General features: G+C 41.8%; 1 protein-coding gene across 11 annotated transcripts in view; it reads right to left on the bottom strand.

The window, feature by feature from the left end:
- The window catches only part of ADCYAP1R1 (ADCYAP receptor type I), a 153311-nt gene that overhangs the window by 19880 nt on the left and 111455 nt on the right, over positions 1-21976 (bottom strand). For 6 of the 11 annotated variants that reach the window (XM_051768376.1, XM_051768378.1, XM_051768377.1 and 3 more), the window contains exons 12-13: positions 13744-13813; positions 11770-11861 (exon numbers count right to left, since the gene is read on the bottom strand). In XM_051768376.1, the coding sequence (XP_051624336.1) occupies positions 11770-11861; positions 13744-13813 (162 nt within the window). Of the gene's footprint in view, positions 1-1199; positions 1254-7157; positions 7200-11769; positions 11862-13743; positions 13814-21976 lie in introns of all 11 variants that reach the window. The other 5 variants (XM_051768372.1, XM_051768373.1, XM_051768374.1 and 2 more) reach the window with 2 other exon arrangements.

The raw sequence follows: 21976 nt of genomic DNA, 5'->3' as shown, positions 1-21976 counted from the left end.
TACAGACTTAAGTTGGGGATTAATTGTCAGCTAAAACTGATCAAAATCAAGGAGGGAATTTTAGAGTTAATTCAATTTTACTACGACTGAGAATTTCAGAAGTGGTTATGGATTTTGAGTGTCTCACTTATGTTTTTTTATCACCTGATTGTTCTGAAACACATTTTCTCAGACCAATTTTTACCACAAGAGGGCTGCTCAGCCTTTGTTGAGAAGGAGCACTTGTGAAGGCATTTCCAGGCACAGAACCTGAAAATGAAGCGTCTAAAAATCAATCATGACTTTGAAAACTCTTAATCAGGGGGTGTTGTAGGGATTTGTGTTCTTCAGTTATATACTTAATGTTGCCATGGAAATCTGGAAGAAAATTCCCCCCCATGTTTACTGCTTGTGCCCTGTTTTATTTGACAGGGATTGATTTTTTAAATAATTTTTTCTAGTGAACAGACCAACATGACAGGACTTGGTATTTGCTAAAATTATCAAATAAGACAGACTTGATTTTGAAAGTAATATCTAAGAATTAAGTGCTGCTTCCCACCCGAGGAGGGGGCATTTCCACATGGGTTTGTGATGAAAAACTGTGAGCACTTCTTAGGAGAGTTAATGTTTTTTTTATTTCCATCCTTTCTAATTGAGGTATAATCATCTCTCTGATGTTAGATATTGTAAAGTGTCCCAAAATCCTTAGAGTACAGATTTTGTAGAAGTTTTGTTTCCTTCCTTTATAAATAAACTTTATTTATTTATTATCAAAATAGAGACATTGGTGGAAGGAAAGGGAGAAAGAGAGAAGAGACAGAGGAGGCAGGAACCAGAAAGGAATGTGAAGGAGGAAAAATCAGACAAATAAGAGAAAATTAATAGAAAATGAGATAATGGATATCAAAACACTACATGAATCAGGGCAGGATCCTCAGACCTCTGTGGGCACACACAGAACGGATTTGGTCACGTCTAACTCTACGTGTTCGGAGACAAACTTAAACTGAGCTATCACCTTGGAGTCACTCAGTCATGGAAAGAACAGGGACTTCCAGGCTGAGCTGACCCGTGTGACAGAGGCCTTTGAGACACACGGGGTGCAGTGTCTGACGGGGGTGCCCCGGGGCTCCCGGTTTGACCATAAGACGACGACTGGACTGCTCAGATTAAATACGAGACTTGAGACAGCTAAAGGCAAACAAGCTGAGTCTCACCGCACGTGTCCTGGGCATGGACTGCAGCTGCATCTGGGAGGAAGAGGGAGGGTGCTAGGGTGGAAGGGGAAAGAAAAAGTTAAACATTCCCAGGATTCAATGAGTGATGTACGATGTGGCTGAAGGCCACCTTATCAGACTTGAACACCTTGACGGCCCCGGCACGTTAATGCAAATGAGAGACTACACAAACTGGAGGCAAAAATAGTTGCAATTCGGTTCTAAAGGCTTTGTGGGTTTCTCAGAGGGACTTAAGGGAAATAAAATGAACATGCTGACCCCGGGGGAATGAAGTTACGCTGCGTTATCCATGATGAAAATGGTCAGGGGTCTGAAGTGAGGTCTCTACTGACACGCAGGGAATGACAGAATTTGTGGTTTGTCTCTGAATGTGCTGATAGGGAATCCTTTGGGAAACACAGTAAAGGTAGAATTTGAGTCATGCAAATAAAAACTGTGCCTCATTAAGGATCTTTGTGCACCCCTGCTTGGGTCATTCTGCGTAACCTGACTATGAACAGGATTGGCCACCATGTAGTAGGAGGAGAAGGAATGTAGAAACAAATCAATGAAATAAAGTACTGAAAATACAGTAAGAAGTTAACCAAAGGGAGAGTAGAAAGATTGTATGGGAGAGAGAGGAGAAAGCTGAAAATTGGACCCATATAATCTAAAGTTTATCCCACGTACCTACTGTTGCCCTCAGCTGACACTGCTATAGGTCGGGGGACTCCCCCTTGCTACTCGGTAGCTGAGGAATTCCTGAAGATGGACTTCTTTCCTGGCCAATACACAAACCACATTCGCAAACCCTCTGGACTTACAGATCAGATGCAAAGAGTTTGGAAAACTGAACTTGTTCTGTGAGCAGGAAACAGACTGCACAATTCCATCCCACTGCAGTGACTGCAGGTCTGACCCACCATGTGTAGGTCGAGTCATTGATCCCCCTCATCCACACACAGAGTAAGCTTCTCAGCAAAATTGTCATTTAGTTCCCTAATTTTTGGAGTTAACAATATAACTGGGTGCTTTTCACCTTATTAGCCCATGCCAGCTTTGCAGTAAGTGGTGAGAAACAGACCATAAATTGAGATTTACCTGACCTGTTTTAAACATCTTTTTTAAAAATGAAATAAGTTGTACTAAGGCTTTAATTCTCTGGACTGAGAAGGTCTCTACTGACTATGGAAGGAGCCCAGCACCATTATCTTATTAAACCCTGTGGATCCTGTGCTACCTTGCTAAAAATACAACTACTGTTGTGCTCTTCATGAAAAAAAAGAAAAAAAAGGAAACTGTTTCTCTAGTCTTTAGTTGAAAAGAAATAGAAAATTCTCAGCCTTGTTACCTAGAACTCTACTTTTCACTGCTAGCACCACCGAACTTGGAGGTTGAAGCTGAATTACTGCTTGCAGATTAATGCTCTGGCTGAAAATGGATGTTTAACCAATATGAACTTGGACAAGAAGTTTTTGTCCAAAAAAATCTGACCTTTGAGCAGATCTGAGGCTTGAAGATGAAACAGAACGGTCAAAGAGAGCCAAAAATCATGTCTGCACTGTTCATTCTTGACTTTTCTAACTTCTACAGGTTGGACATTAAAGGATGGAGAAAGCCATTGCTACACCCAGAGATCAAATAATGAGGAGATAAAGTTTAATATTTGCCTTTGCTCTAGAGAATAATGCTGGAAGCGGAGAGCAGAATATTTCCATGAAAACCAGTCTTTAAATGAACTGTAGCTTCAAGGTTACATGTCCTGATCCTTCCTCTGCAGTAACTCTGGAGGTCCTGTTTTACCAAGCTGGGTTATTCCCATTCCACAGATACGTGTCATGCACTGTGGAAATAATCCTGCTGGAAGTGCAGTAACGTAAATGTGGTTCAGCAGACAACAGAATGTTTAATGAGAAAAATGTACCACGGGAAATGAGATTCTTAAGTGGTTTTGAATGTAACTTTACTGTTTGGAATGAAGAATGTGCACGTCCAAACTCAGACATAAATATCTGAGGATGTGATTTAGCTCGTTGTCCTCAAAACAAAACAAACGAGCCAAACCCACAGAGGATTTATTGTCACAGTCTGCCACAAGAGGTGGGTTTTTAGGCACTGAAGACAGGTTTTGGTCCTGTCAGCTCAGTATTGGTATAACTACACTGAGTTTATATAATTTGCAGCTCTGAAGCTTCAGTTACACTGTTTTGACTCGCCTGCCTTACATATCACACGAGATTGCTGCAGGAGAGGATTCAAGTTATAAACCATCTCTACAACCCTCTTTAATGAAAAAAAGAGTGCACTGCCTTTGTTGGAAAAGCCTGGGCTTGCAGACATTTAATCAGCTGAACAACTGCAGTGTTTTCATTGGAAATATAAAGAGGAATTTCAGCTTGGAAATCTCTCAGTAATGATACAGGTGGGCAGCAAATGAGGTACGAAGGCTGTGATGTGAACCTTAGGCACGACTTTGAGTTGGTCCTGTCTTGAGGTGGTTTACATTTGATTAAGCCACCTTTACTGAGACTTAATTCAATATTAAACCACTGTAAACTGGTGGCCTTTGAGGGTGTACTTCTGCTCTCCAAGGAAGGAAGAGTTTGTTCCTGGAAAATTAACTGATTACTTTGCACCACACGCTTCCTTTTACACACAGCATTAGTTACAAGAGCCTCACAAGAAGTTCATCTTTCCAGATCAGAAGACCATGTGCACTGGGACAGCACCATCTCTCTTGTCCCTTCCATACCTCAGGCTATGTCCTTGCATGGAGTACTTCCTAATAACCCCTCACATGTAGAACTAAACCCCCTGGATGTGAAACCTGCCAACTGCTGAAGTGAGACACAATAGATCAATGCCAAGGAGAAGCAGAGACACTGAGGGGAATGTAAACTCCTTTTCTTCTCATATGATAGAGGTAAAAATGTGAATGGCAGCAAAAACTAAATGGAAGGCCACGGGTGCTGGTGTGCATCAAGCTTTGATGTAAATTGAAGGCACGTTCAAGATCAGAGATGTCAGAATCACTCCCCATTCCCTGCAGTCTCACAGCAACTGAGGCACGACCAGTTGCTTCAACTCCACCTTTATCTTTACACTGAGCAACTGATTCAAAGAATCAGAGGTGCAAACTGATTGAGAGAGAAAACAAATTTTCAGATCTGTCCCTTTCAGTCTAACAGTGACTTCAAAACAGCAGAATAGGAGCAACGTGGGAGGGAAAGGGCAAACAGCCTGAATGGTCTAATTTGGATATTCCAAAGTTAATTTTCAGTTTGAATCTTTGGAAAATTTTTCTCAACTCCCAAAGCCATTATCTTTCCCAGTAAGCAAGCGAGCTGCTCTGCTAAAAGATGCTGCACCCACCTCCATGGGTAATTGGTAAAGATGCATGGCCTCAGGCACTGGATGTTCCCTATCCTGCTGATCTCCATGACAACTGAAGCTTATCAATACAGATCAAAATTAGGTTATACACTTTGACGAAGTGCAGTGACTTCAGAAACGTATTTGAGGTCTGTATCACATTTTCCTTACAAAAGCTGCCTTATTTTTGCTAATCAGAGAGCTCAAGTGCATGGAAAAATTTATAATGTTACAGCAAATTTAGTTGAGTGCAGCCACTTTCCCGGTACAGTAAAAGAGGCTTTATATTGTGCACGTTGCTAAAGTATTTGTGGTCTTTTAAAAAGCAATGCTGGAACCATTTGAGATACATATATATAGAATTTCAGACAGTACATGCGTAGGCAAAGACCTATATTTACACAGGCACCCAACAGACGTAAGCACTTCATGGAAATCTCGCTTCAGCCTCCGGATGTTGGGAGTTCTGTTCCACACCAGTTATGGCAATCAAGCCATGATGGTTTAGTACTGTCTTTGAAAGATGTTTGAATCTGAAATTTCCAGAAATAAGACACTAACATTTCAATGGGAAGCCTAAAGACACTGTTTAGCTCTTTTTTTTGGTGCCTAAAACTCTTTGGAAACAGGCTGTTAGGGTCAATCCAACCCTGGATAGAAGTGAGAGCCCATCAAGCTTTACTGTGCCTTCTAAAAAAAAAATGGAAAAACCCCTATTTTTATAAAGAGAATTACACTGTTGGATAAAACCTGGCTTTGTTCTCTCCCTCACTAACCTGCACAACTCCTTGATCTTTCCAGAGAAGGACCATCTTTTAGTGGCTTCTCTTTTAATGCAAAAATGCTCTTTTCCAGTTCATGGCTTGCTCTTGTAACAGATGGAGGGAAAAAGTCTGTGTTTTGCCTTTTTAGTACACAACCCACGGACAAGGAACTTTGCTCTCTAGGCTGCCACAGATCGTGGAGCCAAGCAGAAATTTCAAGTCACCATTAGAGAATTCTTAAGCATGAAAGTTAGGCAAAGATCAAAATATCAGCTGTTCCATCAACCACAAAAATCAGCCTTGTACCCTTTCCTCTGTCTGTTTATCCATTCAAACCATAAAACTGCCCATAAAAATACCCTACAGCCACTTCCAAAAGTGTTTAAAGACAAAACCATCCTATTTTTCAGTATTACTGCAAAACAGAAGACAAGAGGAGTCAGCCTGCACCACACAGACATCACCTGTGCAGGCCAAGGCACGTGGCCTTGCACTCTAAAATCCACTTTCTAAGGATTTCCAAATAACAGAAGCAGAACACTTTTCAACATTGCATTCACCACGGATGATCTTGTAACCAGGAGAAATAACTTTTCTGATCCATGATTTCAAAATCAGACCCTGTCAAGTGCTTGTGTGTCGTTGGACATGGGTGGAATTTCTTCTATAAATACTGATTTGCTCTTCTGGAATATCCCTCTGGCCCATGGAATAACAAAACAACTTTCAAGGTGGACACAGTTTTGGGTCTAATCTCATCATCAGTGTAGGAATGCAAGGGATACATTCTGGATGAAAGGACAGTGCTTAGGTCAGGAAGTCAGATTTGACAATCAAAGATTCATTGTCCTCTACCTGCCACAGGCACCTGGGGGATTTTGAGTATCCCCTCTTTGTGCATCATACCCTCAGTTGTTCAAGGGCAATAACAGCTCCCAGGAACATTGTAAACACACTAAATATTCTGTGCTGTTTGCTGTTACAGCAGTTGACACCACAGCAAACCTATAGATAGATAATCAAAGCAGAACGGAGCTTTTGATTACTTTATCTGAAAATAAATAAATCCCTGTGTAATTATGTTCTTCCTAATTATGGTACATAGCCCACATGATCTTACATTCCTAATGAGTACACTCGATTTTTTTCCAAGCCCTACCTGAAAAGATTCGGCACAAATTAACACCTCCTTCCCCTCCAAAAAAAATTGCAAAACAGAAACCAAAAAAAAACCCCATCAAACCAACACCCAAAATAATAATTTGCCTTGGGCAATGTACAGGAAAAGTATAGTAGCTGTGAATGAGCTTTAAATAAATCCATCAAGAATTAGTGTCGGTCAAGGCAGCAAATATCTACTCTCCTGGCATTTCTTAGAAATGAGAACTCCTTGATTATCATGCACTGATACCAAATGACCATCATCTACGTTTTCCATTGTATTTCCATGCAGTAGGAAGGGATTAACCCCGGGACACCATTTCCTTTTGCTGTTGGTTTGTTGGGCACTCCAGCACCCAACCGGCAGCGCCCGGGGTTCGGAGATGGAAGTGCCGTGCTAAGGAATACACTGTTCATCCAACATCTGCCATTTCCCTGCCAAAAACGAGCCTTTTGGCAGGAAGACCCCGTGGCTAATCATTAACTCTGGCAGTCTGAGCACTTGCAGCAAGACAAAAGCAGTAGCAGAATGAACCACTGAGCGTCCAGTGGCTTTGGAGGTGAAGTGCAGAGGAGTGTTGTTTACCAAAACATCTGTGTCACGACATTGCTCGCCCTGCCCTGACCCTTTAGGTTGCACCAGAGGTAAAATCATACCTACCTATGATATATGCCATGATTCTCCTTTCTTTCCAGCAAGATGCTGAGTGGAGAAATGACGTAGACCTGAATTAGCTACATATTTGTGGGCTTTATTTTCTTTTCATTGAGCTTTCAACATGTGATACAAAATTTATGAAGAATCTGTTGAAGTAAAAGCAGAAACAAGCTTCCCCCTCCCAAATTATACTATTCATGATAAGCTGGAAATAATAATAATAATAATAATAAAATAAAAAAGAGGATTTTTCAGTTACATGTGCTTGATCCTTGAAAATGAATGAATAAGCAAAGACTTGATGGGAATGTGTGGGTCTTTTTAATCTTAAGGGTTATTCCAGCATGCATCTACTTCATGCACACCTACAAGGTACTGTGGTGCGTTATGGTAGTGGTCCTGTTGGATGATTTTCTCTCTACAGTGAATATTTCAGCAATGCAACAACGCTGGTGAAAATAACAGCGTGGATTTAAGCTTTTTGTGGGCATTTCTATAGAAATATGGCTTTTCTGTGGGGGGGGTGAACGTGCTCTCCCTGCAACAACTTGACCAAAACCAGGATGCCTGAAAGCAGATTGTGACATAGCAGGTTATACACTATTGGCTGGATTTTTCATGGTGAAAACAGTGAAGCCTTGTCAGATCAATTTATCATAAAATTCTGGAGAAGGAACTGATATATGGTTAATCCATGCAAATGATGTGGAGCCCTGTGTGCTGAGCCAGCTGCTGTAGGGCTGTGAATGTGTGCTTGCAGTCCCCAGAACTGTGGCATCACACTGGATTCATGTGGTGCCCCTTGGCTTTCAGCAGGTGGTGTAACTGTCCCCAAATAATCTGCTGCTTCTTCAAAATATCTACAAACTGCAACTGGAGATGGCTGAGAATCTCAGGTGGTTCTCTCTGCTGGGAAGCATGTTAGGTAAAATCTAACAGGGTGGGGAACACAGGTACCAGTTCAGGACATGGACATTCATTCTATAAGAAGAATGATGAGTCACAAGGGGGAACGGCTTTAAACAGAAAGGGAGTAGGTTTAGATTGGAAATTAGGAAGAAATTGTTCCCTGTGAGGGTGGTGAGGCCCTGGCACAGGTTGCCCAGAGAAGCTGTGGCTGCCCCAGCCCTGGAAGTGTCCCAGGCCAGGTTGGATGGGGCTTGGAGCAACCTGGGCTAGTGGAAGGTGTCCCTGCCCATCACAGAGGGTGGAATGAGATGACCTTTAACATCCTTTCCAACTGAAACCATTCTATGATTCCATGATTATCTGTCCATAATCATGGAACATTTCTCTTGTTTATGATATTCGTTCACCAGATGGGGCAAGAAACCTGTCTGAACTATTTTAACCATTGTCCTAATTACTCTGGGAATACAATCAGTGTCACTTTGTGCTTCCCCAGTACCTGAGGGTCTCAAAACTTCCAACTCAGACAAAAATCTATCGCATTTGCATTACTTTGCTTTGGTTGGATGCTTAATTTGGCAGGACTGACATGAGATTAATTGAAATCAGACATGTTTCAAGAAAAAAACCATGCCTTTGGTAGTTCAGTCCTCACCCTAAAACATAACTAATGATTACGATACCTATGAAAAGTTCTTGGGGAAAAAAAAAAACCAATAATAAAATTATCATTAAAAAGGTGTCTTCTATATTTTGAATTCCTACCTCAGCTGCTTAGATATTTTGATGGATCTATCTCCCAGTATTTTCAGCCATAAAGAGGAGTTTCTATCTAAAACATCAGTGAGAAAAAAGATGGAGATATTGTTCCTCCAGTCACTTCTTGAGCCCTTCAGTCTGGAATGGGATCAGCACATGCAGGCAGCTCTGGGGGGGAACTAAAGGCATGAGAAAGGTAATGGATGACTGAACACACAAGTAGATAAAATGGAATTTTATCATGACTGAAATGCTTGTAAAGAATCAGCTACATATTTTTTTTCAGCTGTTGCATACAATGATCATCAGGTTATTTAGAGATAAAGTCTGATTTTTTTATGGCAGTAAAGCACTCATAATATGCTGCAAATGATGCAAATGATTGTTTGACTTTTTTTAAAGCAAGTCTTATATTCTTCATTGGCTACACTGTATTAATTAATCCTCAGTTCCTCAGTGCTCTTCTTCCATGATCACAGTTCCCAGGGAACTTCACTAGTGGGAGATTTTAATAATGAATATATTAATCTTTAAATTTAAGCCCATCCCCCAGGCTTTTAAAGTCAAATACAGCTTTAAGTGCTTTGCAGAACCATGACCATCATGTTTATGAAGTGAAATCAGAGGTAGATTTTCCTAAATAAAATAATCATTAAAAGGGCCTGAACCTAAACATGTACCATACCTATAAGAAAAAAATAAATCTTACTCCCAGTCACAAGTTTTTGGGGTCTTACATTTTCTTTTTTGAGGATGGAAGTCCCAGTTGGTTAAAAGGGTTATTCCAATAAATCCTATTAGAATAAATCTCAATCCCTGCTGCAGGTACTGTGTGATATTTCCTTCAGAAACAGGCTGAAAATCCTTCCTCAACCTCATCCTTCCTCAACTACTAAAGGGAAAGCATTTAAGTATGTTGTGGAATAAAGATCCAGATGGAGAGTTTGCTCTGATGGATTGATGTTGTAATAGTTTGAAACAGCAAAATAGAACATGGAAAATGCTTCATATGGACCACAGTCTAAATGCCACAGAGATTTCAATATGGTGACAGAACCAGATTATCATCTGACTTTTTCCTTCCTTACAACAACCTCTTTTTTCACAGACTTTGTGTGCACAAATATTGTCTGTCTCTGGTGTAAATCTGCACAGAATTATCAATTTCATTCCTTTTAATCGTTCCTGTGTGACCTTTCTGTTGTCAGATCTGTTTGGATAAACAACACTCCACTCCATAGCACAAACATCAATGCAAGGTCCATTTATACACACCCAGTTCGAAAGTTGCAAAGAAATATGGAAAATAATGGCAGCGAATGAAACAGAAAATATGATGTTTCTCTCTTGGTTTTGGTGGCTAACTATACACATAGGAAAAAACACCAGGGAAACCCAGTCACCATATTGATCCAGGATGACAAGGATGTCGGATAATCTAGTTAAAATCACTGGAATCCATGGCATGCTTTGCTTCATATGTGAGAGATGTGCAGCACACACCAAACATGCACTCGAGAGGTCGTAATCGGAACGAGCTCTGCACGTCTTGGGTGCTAATTACAACCTGAGGCTCAGGGGGGGACTTCCCAGCAGCACATCCACGGGAAGTCCTCATGCAAGCCCTGGGAAAACCATGCACCTGATGTCTCCACTCTCTCCTGAGTTTTATTTCTGAGAGATATCCACTTACAGAAAGGATTTCAAGCGTTATTTTTGGCCGCGGAAACACGGTTTGGAGCAAGATGCAAGTGCAGCACTTTCAGTAAGTGGATGTCTGACTACAGACATGAAAATATTATCTTTTCATGGAAATGCAAACTAGATACTAGGGGAAAAAATAAAAAGAAGAAAAAAATAGGCAGCTGGAGGACATATTTTCCCCTGAAAATTGTAATTTAAATGGAGGACATCATTAAATTATGATTGTGGTTACTTAGGGTGAAACTAATCACTGGGTAATTGTATTTGCTACAAAATAAGGATTTCCTGCTTTCCCCTGACATCTTCTAGTTTTGTTTAAGGTTTTCGTGGCTTGCCTCAGGAATTTTCTTCAGGAATTTAGGGATAAATCAAATAGTTTTACCCATGTTTATGAGTGCAAGAAATAATCTAAGCTCACAACAAAAATTTGCAAAATTAAACTTGTGTGGCATTTGGGCAGAGAAGCCAACACCAAATGTGCTGCCACATATCCCAGTTATTCTAAAGGATGATATAATTTTTATAAGGAGAATGCCTGCCTGCACTCCAAATTAGGATGAAGATCATCCCAAATGACCAACCTGTCTTCTTATAAGGTGGAAACTCACAAAAAGGATTTCAGCTTAAAAAAAAAAAAACTTAAATCACAAAGCTATAAACTTCTAAAGGAAAATTTTAGGACTTATGTGGATTTTAAAACAATTCTATGTGGCATGAGAATTTTTTGGTTTAAGTGAATTGAATTAAGGTTACAAGAAACGTGAACATGAGCAATTTTGGGGGATCTTCCTAGATTAGAATTGAGCCCAAAGTTATTAAATTTTTCTACTAAATCTCATTGATTTCAGGGAATTTTGGACCATGTCCCTGGAACTTATGAAGCGCAGCAAACTGTCCCATGAGTATAATAGTTACTTATATACCTGGTCAGTATTTTAATTTCCAGATAATTCATCTTTAAAAAAGTTAGTTTTGGTTTGGTTTTGGTCTTTTTTCAATCTTGTGTTTATGCTTATTTTCTAGGCCTTTTAAAGAAAGGTGAAAAAACTGCCGTTAAAATGCACTTTGGTGGCTGATGGATTAACAAAATAAAAGTAAAAAATCAACCAAAGCAATTTAATAGACCCTGTGACTCTTTTTGAAAATCGACCTAGTTCAGCTCAGGTGTCTTTTTTTTACTTTGTCTCTTTTTCCTATGTGTATATTAGTAATTTAAACTGATTACTGTTTTATTTGTACTTACAAGTAAATGCTGGATTCATTGCCCCCGATATCAGGTGACTGGAGTTTCTGCACAAGTATCACAATTATGCCAATAAAAAGCACAAAGTTTATCTGGGGAAAAAAAAAAAAGAAAAACATTATGACAATGACATATTTTTTTAAAGTATGAATGGGACATTCCCAGTGACTTGCTAATTCCATTTCCTTATTCTTCTTCAAACTGCATTCTAAAAGCTTTATAGGGTCAGGAGTAACGGGATAAGTTTACAAGCATCTTATCACCCCCTTTGTAGGCAAAAATATCCCTTTTCCTGCAGATAAAGTGACTCAGGATTTCTGCAGTTCCAAGACCAAGAGAAGAGAAACATAAATGGAGGGGTTTCAATATTTTTCATTATCAACCAGTGCAGAGAGTAAAGAGAGAGATCCCTGCACACCAAAACCAGATAGCAAAGATCTCAACAATAGAAGTATCTTTAACTTCCATTCTCTGAACTAAGGGACTTCTCAGTTTAGCAGTTTTTAAAAATTTGGAGAATAATAAAATCAGGTTTTTTTCCAATGCTCTGGCATCAGACTTGGCTGCCATCAGCTCCAAAGCTTCTTAAAACAAGAAGAAAACAGTGGAAATTTGTGTTGGTAGGGAGAAACAAGAACTTAAAGCAGTTGTGTGCATCAGAAAGATTTCAGAATCTTCAGAAAGATGTTCCATCTGATATAAGGACTACAAATGGATGGAGAAGCCCAGTTGTCCCATGGAAGATTTTTGGTTCTTTAGTGCTATCTACAGAAACCCAGTATAAGTGATTGGCCAAACCAGAACGTGATCCTTCATGGAATGTACCTGGAAAGCATGGAAATTCAAGTGCCCCTGGAGGGCTGAACCCTCTCCATGTTGATTCCCTTCACTGTTATCAGCTGAATTACCTCTAATTTGTCTGCAGGCTACTCTAATTTAGGGAGCTGTCCAAATACCACCAAGTAGAATCACCAGACCTGACAAAACCTCCTGAGCTGGATGTCTGAATTCCCGAAACAAGCACTGAAAACCTGCCTAATGCTGTCCCTGGAGCATGGAAAGCAACTTAGGATGCCCAGAATCAAACACCTCCATGTAACAACCCTAACAGATTTTCAGGTGCCCCTAACCCTGTTGTCTGGGCTCTTGATCTAGTTTCCAGCTGCAGGGGCCCAACAACACTTTAATATCCCCATATTCTTTTAGGGCACCAGAATATCTCCTTCTCTGGAGATATTCAAAAGCCATCTGGACACAATCTTGGATAATGTGTTCTAGGGGATCCTGCTTGAACAGGGAGGTTGGACAAGATGACCTCCAGTGGTCCCTTCCAATCTTCCCCCTCCTGTGGTTCTGAGAAGCCCAAACAGGGCTCATTAGAGCCTCTCAATCATCCATAAATGGGTATCCAACAACGTTTGAGTCAAATCCAAGACCTCCATCAGCTAAAGAGAGCTTAGATACCTTGCAGACAATTTAGTATCTTGCCCTATGACCACAATACTATTATAAATCTAATATTAGATAAATGCAGCTGTGAAATTTGTTCCATTCAACAGCCAGAGTCCATTTTCCTGGTGGCTGGCATCTAGTATTGTTTTAGATGTCCTGGATTGTCCCATTTGGCTTTCAGCTGCTGCCCCAAAAGGCCCAGGGTTCTCACACATCCTATGCCATGTCTCCCAGCCCCAGACAATGCTCCACATGCTCTGGAGTGTTTTGGTGTCTATGTTTAAACAACTGAATAACCCTTTGTCTGCACAGTCTTTGCTTACAGGCAGAGAACCATCATTTAATTTGCACTAAAACTTCTTTTTAACAGTGGAATTATGAATCATTGTGGGTGGCAAACGATGGGCATTCAGAGAAGGTGCCCACCAGCCCATCGTGGTTTGTAAAGGTATTTGAAGATATTTAAATTGGTTTTTTGTCCTCAGAAGAGCTGAGGAAGTGTCTACTCCAAGTCCTACTTACCATGATTGATCCAACCACAGGACCCTTGATCACCCACCACAAGGCAGTGTTGTCATTCATGTCCCAGCAGCTGCAGTCATTGAGGAAAAAATGGGATGGGGAGAGAGAAGGGAAGAGAAAAAGATATAACAAAGAAGTTAATATACTTATAATCATTTTGAAGGGGTCAGAGAGTGGAAGATTGGTCTTGCAGCTAAATTATTTTGGGTTCAAAGTGCAGGTTCTTTAGTTTGTCCTTGTTGTAGCTTTATTTAACAGCCTTTCCAAACTTACCTGAAAGTCAAATAAGTATTTTTGTGGCAGTTTAAATGGTACTCCCTCCTAAACAGCTTAGACATTTTGGAAAATGCCTTAATATGTGTTTCTGTGCCTACAGTACAACTGTAAATTTGTCTCTTTTTTAAAAAAAAGACATAGATGTCCCAAAGGGTAAGAGATAGTTATTCCAAAGTTTGATTCCTCAGTTGCTTTTCCACGGTTAACAGACATGAGTGTGGGTTTCTGACCCTGATATGAGAATTCTTACACATTTCTAGTACACCAGGATGTACCAGAGCCTGGTTGTACTCACAGATGGGAATGAAAGTCCAGCCAAGGAGCAAGGATTCATCTGAGAAGGTTCAATTACTGGACAACAGTTGGGGTCAGCCCCTTTTTTAAGCTGTTGGGGATGAGGGATCATAAATAAAATGACATTTCTACCTGAGCGTTTAAAATCTTCCTTTGGATTCACCAAAGAATTCTCCAGAAGTTTACTCCACATAGGTTCATTTGGACATTTATTTGTAGTAAAAGCTAAATATAGGACCTATATATATATGTATAGTGTTTTAATATTAACAGACATTTTTAAAGCTAGAAAACCACTAATAATGAAAAGAATCTTGTTTTTCCACCCCTGCTACACTGTTGTAATGACAATTATATATCATTGAGACATAATGTCTTAATGACTGTTTTAAGTCATCAAGAATTTGACTGTCAGCTAAAATCTTCTTTCATTTTTCTCCACTTTCTTCCCCTGATATTTGCCTCTAGAAAATACAAAAATCATGAAAAACTGCCTACTCTGTACCTGCAGTTCTGAGAAGAAGGTTTGGCCTCCTGCTGGGAGCAGAGCCACAAATCCCAGCAGTGGCTGTCATGGTGCATTTGTCAGATGCCAAGAAACAATTGGAACAAGCACACAGGAATAAAACACTGCTGGTCTGATGAGAGCTTAATGCAACTTCTGTGTCACTGAAATGGTTGCCTGGTGGCATCTGGGGGAAAAGTGAAAATCTTTCCTTTGAACAAAACTATTTACATGGGTAAAAGTGAGGAGGCAGAGCTAAAATCCCATCCTCAAAGCGCATGTGGGAAAAATCCCAAGTGGCTGAGTGATGCCTGGCTCAGAAATTCCAGTTGAACTTACTTTTTCCATTGAACAATTTTTATTATATTTCACTTAGACAGTATTTTACTGGATTTCCATAAAACCAATAACAATAAGAAGGATGTGTGTGGTATAGCTGATGAGAAGAGAGAAAATGTAGAGGTGGGGTGTCAAATTTGCACAAAATTATGAATTTTTGTTTCTGTTTGCAATGCCCAGAAACCTAAAGTCACCCCAAATCCACAAGACTGATGGCTGAGATTTTCAAATGCAAATTAATATCTTTGAGTTACCTCACTGTGGATGCCCAACTTAAAATACTTGGAAGTGGATAAATGTTCAGAGGGAACCCCTCACCCACAGCCTGGAAATCAGGCTCTCTTCAGTGATCAACAATTGAATTCCCCAAAACAAAATCACCTAAAATCACCAATTATCTTTTAAATTATTTGTGTGTTTATAAATTAGGTGCTGTCCTCTGAAAATTACCCATTATGTCAGAGCTCAACCTCCTTCAATGGATATTAAATCTACCCTGAAAGTCTTTAGTGAGTTGATCAATGCTGGAAGAATCTGGGAAAATTCTGATATTAATTTAAACAGATATTGATGTATGGTAGTTTGTCTGTGTAAAAATTAGAAATTAAAGGGAAAGGAATCTACCTCCACTAGTTCCAGTCATCTCTACTGAAGACATGGACAGCCCAGGAATCTGGTTGGGACAAAGAGACACTTGGAGGTTGTTTTGGAGTGTTTTTTCCACACTGAGGTATTTTAAATCTGTGCTCTGGGGTGATACATCATCCCCTACAAATCCCTATCCTTTTCAGACCTTTTCCTCAGCTTTTACAGGATGAGCTCAATTTCCAACCTCTGCCTTGTGGATGTCAATAAGGAATCAGATGAAGCTCACACAGAGGTTTATCAGGGATTTTTTTTGTCCCAGTCCCTGTGACATCTGTAGGATGGATGGAGTGGAAGAAACATCATCTTCTCCTCAGCTAAACGTGGCCAGAAGGAAAAACAAGCAAAGCACAACAGAGCAGTCAGTGTTATCAGCCAACAAGCTGCTCCACACAAACAGGCTCCATAATTTCCTTCAGATGCATCACTGCAGTGCAGGTCAGACAGGCAGGACTCTTTTCCAGGATGGAGGAAGGGAAGGGAGCCCGTGGGCTGGGAGAGGGATGTGATTTCCATCTGAAAAGGCCAGAGTCTGCTCTCTGCCACATCTCTGGTGTCCATCTGGAATAACTCCCTTTAATTCAACACCAGAGCTCTGGATAAGCAGACAGCTGGATTTATCTCCACAAACCTGACAGGGATGGGAGTCAGGAGCTGAAGTCAAGGGAGCTCTGCCAGTTTTGCAAGGAACAAGCAGAAGGAGACCCAGACTCCGTGTCTGTATTTCAGTCCATGCCTTTGCCACTGTGGTTTTCCAGTTCAGTAATTCCTGTTGTGTTTTCAGGCTCTGTGTTGGCTTCTCCCCTACCCCCTGAACAATGCCTGCTGATTTTTAAAAAGTAACCACTGAGACTCTCAGCTAGAATCTGCCTGAATGTGTTGCATGCTAAATAGCTTCTCTAAGTAAAAGAAAATAAAGGGTTTTGTTGGGTTTTTTTTCCCTTCTTTTCCTTCTGTGAGATGTTCTCTCTACCTGCAAAACCCTACTTGGACTTCTGAGAGGAATTAATGCACTTAGGACCAGTGTTGTGATCATAATAATGACACAACAGGGGTTTCTGGCTTGTTTTGCATGGAAAGAAATGATTTAATTTGTCTTAATGTCACAATGGAACATTGGGTCAAAGCACTGGCATCCTCAGTGGAGGAAGGGCTTTATGTGTTTTTCAGAGAGTCTGAAACAAGAAGGATGAAGAAAACCCAGCAGAAAAATGAGTCTTATGCAAATTGTGCATCCAGGTGTCTCCAGTGTGAGGAGAAATTAAAGCATAAGCCTAAATGTCTTGGAAATGGGATTTGGGTACAAAATGCCTTTCACTCAGTTCTATGTTTTCGAAGAACCACTGATGAATTTTTGAAATTTTACTCAGTTTCCCTCATTTTTCTAACATTTCACCGAGTTCAAACATAGATGGCATGGAAAAAACATTGCTAATTTTGTGTTTTCAGGGTGTACATACACATCCATCCCTACCTGCCACATCTGCTGCCCTATCAAACCAGTCAATCTACTGCCTACTGAGATATGCAGGTCCATCTCTGGGAGCAGCTTTTCCTTCTGGTCCTTCAGAAAAGGATTCAGGATATTTGCAGGGCTTTTTCCTCTACCAAAAGAGACAATTCAGGTATAATCTACCCTCTTGAATCTTTCTGAAATTATTTAAATTTTAATTTTTTTCTTCACACAGAAGACAGGGTGTGGATTTCTGTCTCACCCCTGTTCATCTCTGTGGTGGTTTCACTCTAGGCCTTCCTGGAGACCAACTTGTAACCAGGAAGGAACTAGAAAAGTGATCACGGAAGTATTCCATGCTATTCCTTTACGTAACTTGAGGTATAAATAAGGCCAGCGGGAGGCATCTCGCTCTCTTCCTTTCCGGCGAGGTTCGAGAACGGCGGGTCCCTGTTTTGGTCTGGTTTATCTGGAGCCGAGGCCTACAGTGACTACCGTTATCTGCCACGCGTGAGGGGAGAGCCTTGGGCCGTGTCTAGCCATCCTGCCTGTTCGAAGGGAAATTTTTGCTAGTTTGCCTTCGGTCGGCTGGTTGGCTTGTTCGGTCCTTGCCCCTTTTTGTCCTTCTCCCTTCCCCCCCCCCCCCCCCCCTCTGTGTGTGGTATTCTCCTTTTGTGTATCTGTCTCATATGTAATATATATATATATATATATATATTTGCTATAGCTTTGGCTGCTTGGTTTTTTTTTCTTTTCCCTCTCTGGGAGGCGGGTCCTTGTTGTCGAGTTTCGGGGACTTGGCGGGAAGCCAGCTCGAAACTTGCACAACATTTTTGGTGTCAGAAGTGGGATATTTTGGTTAAGTTTGGCTTGTTTTGATAAACGTTTTTCCAGGAAGACAGCCAAGCTCGGTGTTGTTTTGCAAAACCAATCTATTGTTTTGGGAACAGGTCTGGGAACACTGCTAGAGTCTGGGAAAGCAGCCAAGGAAACTTTGTTTATATAAACAAAGGTTTGTTTTGGGATCAAGAAGAAATAATAACAAAAAACAATGGCTATTTCATTAATTTGTCTTATAATTCTAGCCACCTTTACACCTGTGTTAGGCTACCGTATAGGGAGACGTCCAGACCTTGAGGATGGATGGAACGAATTGCTTCCATCCTTTAATTTTGACATCGAAGGTTTGGTAAAGGAAATCCCCATGGTTAAAATCGGCTCTAATTACTATATAAATCTTATTGCAACAGTACTGTCATTGATAAAGGTACTGGAAGTGCTACTTAAACTTGGAAGAATGGGGTTCCGTTGCCTTCCCTCTTGTAGGAAAGATCACACCTCAAAGGGACTTGCTGGAACTTTGGAAAGGGCTGCAGACAGGCCAGTCCCCGGGTGGCATGGAGCTTGGGAAGATTTCGGTAGATTAGTAGGACATGTGTCACCCCCCATTAATTGGGAGTTCACACCAGAACAAATGTTTGATTCTGGTGAGATGGCCCACTGTTTGGCAGAAGGGTGTTTTTCCTACAAAGATCCGAATATGCAATTCTCCGCTTTGTGCTGGGGCCTGGCTAATGCTTATCGAGCTGCCATAGACCACCTTCAAAGGGTTAAGGTCGACACAGAAACCCAAACCACGCCACTTGAAACGAGTGATGTCCCTATTAGGTCCACAGAAGTTGGGGTCCAAACACAACTTGAAGTCAATGCCATTTCTACTAAGCCCACTAGAACCGGGACTCAAGCTAAGAACCGGAAGGTCATCATTGCCCCTGTGAAGAAGAAGAAGACGTGGGTAAGAGAGATCAAGGAACTTACAGACTCATCTCCCCAACCAGAACGCACAGAAGAAAGAGAAGAAGAAGAAGAAGAAGAAGGAACAGAAGAACCTATCCAATTCACTCAAGATGTAGTGGACGAAGGAGCGGCAGCAATGGGAGAAGGAGCAACAGCAAGTGATGAAGGCGCGACTGCGAGAGAGGAAGTAGTGGTTGTGACTGAGGAAGGAGCGATTGGAAGAGAAGAAGCAGGTACCAGAGAGGAAGAAACGGTTACACGGGAAGGAGCACGTCCAAGAGAACTAGGGGCACGCCCAAAGGAATACAGAACAGCATCAAGAGAAAAGAAAGCAACAGTACAAACGGCCGGTGGTATATTGTCGCTTGATGATTTATATCCTGACTACACATTCAGTGTTACAAAAGATGCAAAGAAGGAGCCAAAGTATCCCCCTCAATTGGAGGGGGAAATATCCCTACCCCTCCAGACCCAACCTTCTCTTGGAGGTGTGAATGATTGGAGGAAGAGGCCCTTATCTCACCACGTGAAAGATTACTCACTACCTCCACCCGCTGGGTATCGCGAACGACGCAGGAGTCCATCCCCACGGCGTGAATGGCATAGAAGTCCATCTCCACAGCGTGAACGACGCAGAAGTCCATCTCCGCGGCGCGAACGGCGTAGGAGTCCATCCCCACAGTATGAACGACGTAGAAGTCCATCTCTGCGGCGTGAACGGCGTAGGAGTCCATCCCCACGGTATGAACGGCATAGGAAACCATCTCCGCGGCGTGAACAATATAGAAGCTTATCCCCACGGCATGCTCAGTCTCCACCTCCACATGAGAGATATAGGGAGGAAGTGGGAGCAGTCCCACGTAGGAGTGGAAGAGTAAAGAGAGAGGTGGAAAAGATTCTACATGGGAGAGATGGACAAGAAATTATGCGAGAAAGCAAAATTACACAATCACTGACCACAAGAGAGCTTCGAGATTTACGGAGAGATTATATGCGCTTGCCTGGTGAAGAAGTCCTCACCTGGCTGGTGCGATGCTGGGACAAGGGAGCTGATAGTCATGTAATTGAAGGTGATGAAGCACGACAGTTGGGATCCATTGCTCGAGACCCTGTGATAGAGCAAGAAATGGGGAGGGAGAAAATGGCGTCCAGTCTTTGGCTCCGAATACTCCACGCGGTGAGAGTGAAATACCCATTTAAGGAGTCCCTGAAGAGTTCTTCAAGAAGGTGGAGGACTGCGGAAGAAGGCATCCAATACCTACGGGAATTGGCCATGCTGGAGATCATCTATTCTGATCCAGATTATTATGATATCCAAGTTCCTGAGAATGTTCCCTGCACGCAACCAATGTGGAAAAAGGTAATTCAAGGTGCCCCTAAACCATATATTTCCTGCTTGATACCCGTATATAATCCAAAGATGGAGGAACCAAGCGTGGACACTATGTGTGCTTGGATAAGAACCATCGAGGAAAATATGGAAGACTCCTTCAATCCCCTGTACCGACGCACCTACGATAGGGAAAGAACGGAGAGAGATTATGAATATTCCAGATATGAGGACGACCTTAGAGACGGAGAGGACAGAAGGTATAGAGATTACCAAGAAAGGCCAATGGGAAGACGGGACCGACAAAGACAACCTCGGCCTAGACCTCGATCCTGGTCTCGATCTTGCTCACGATCCCTGTCATTCACACGTCGAAGGAAAGAGAACTCTAAGCATGGGTCACGTAACCAACTATGGGCATACCTTCGTAGTAAAGGAGAAAACATGAAGAAGTGGGATGGTGAACCCACTTCTAAGCTTGAAGCTAGAGTGAGGGAGCTGAAGCGAAAGAAGACTGACAAGAAAGTTGTCTATGTAGTAGATGGAGATTTCTTAGAAGAGAAACTGCGATCGCCGAAACACGAGAAGATGGAGGTCCACTTCGACAATGGCAAAAAGTCTAAGAAGTCAAAGTCAAACTCTGACGACGAATGCTCTGATCAAGACCAGTAGAGGGGCCCTGCCTTCTGCCAGGAGAAGGAGAGGGACCAAGAAGATAACCGGGTTTACTGGGCTGTGTGGGTCCGATGGCCTGGCACATCGGATCCTCAGAGATACCAGGCCTTGATAGATACTGGAGCCCAGTGTACTGTAATGCCTTCGGAGTATAAGAGTACCGAGACTGTTACTATTTCTGGAGTGACAGGAGGGTCTCAAGAATTGTCAGTAGTAGAGGCGGACATGAGCTTGACGGGAGACCAATGTGAAAAGCGTCCCATTGTGACGGGGCCAGAAGCCCCTTGCATCCTTGGTATGGACTACCTAAGAAGAGGATACTTCAAGGACCCGAAAGGGTACCGGTGGGCTTTTGGTGTAGCCACGGTGATTGAAGAGGGGTCCAAGCAATTGTCTGCCCTTCCTGGCCTTTCAGAAGACCCTTCCATTGTAGGATTACTACGAGTTAAAGATCAAGAAGTGCCAATAGCCACAACAACTGTACACAGACGACAGTATCGGACAAACCGAGATGCTGTGATCCCTATCCACAAAATGATCCGAAAGTTGGAGAGCCAAGGGGTGGTCAGCAGAACCCATTCACCCTTCAACAGCCAGCTCGAAACTTGCACAATCTCCCCTGCTGGAAACACTCCTCAGTGGGGAGCTAAACTTCTAATTGCCTCTGTAAATCAAAGCTCAGCAATGCCCTGGGCAGATTTCACCCATTTCATCAGAGATACCCCCAGTAATTTCCACAACTGAGCTCATCCCCTTTGTCCTTCTCCATAATCAGCTGGAAAGGGGCAGGAATTACATGTGTGATTCGCCTCACAGCTCTTTTAAGATGAGATGAACCACATCCTGGACTCCACTAATTTGTTGGAGCAAGGACATCAAATTGTGGTTCTACATTCAAATGAACAGGGCAGGACTTGAA

This window comes from Manacus candei, unplaced genomic scaffold, assembly GCF_025592945.1.
Source record: "Manacus candei isolate 608988 ecotype Guabito, Panama unplaced genomic scaffold, ASM2559294v1 h1tg000094l, whole genome shotgun sequence".
Lineage (NCBI taxonomy): Eukaryota > Metazoa > Chordata > Aves > Passeriformes > Pipridae > Manacus > Manacus candei.
The sequence above is the reverse complement of the archived record's forward strand: the minus strand, read 5'-3'. Positions and strand labels throughout refer to the sequence as shown.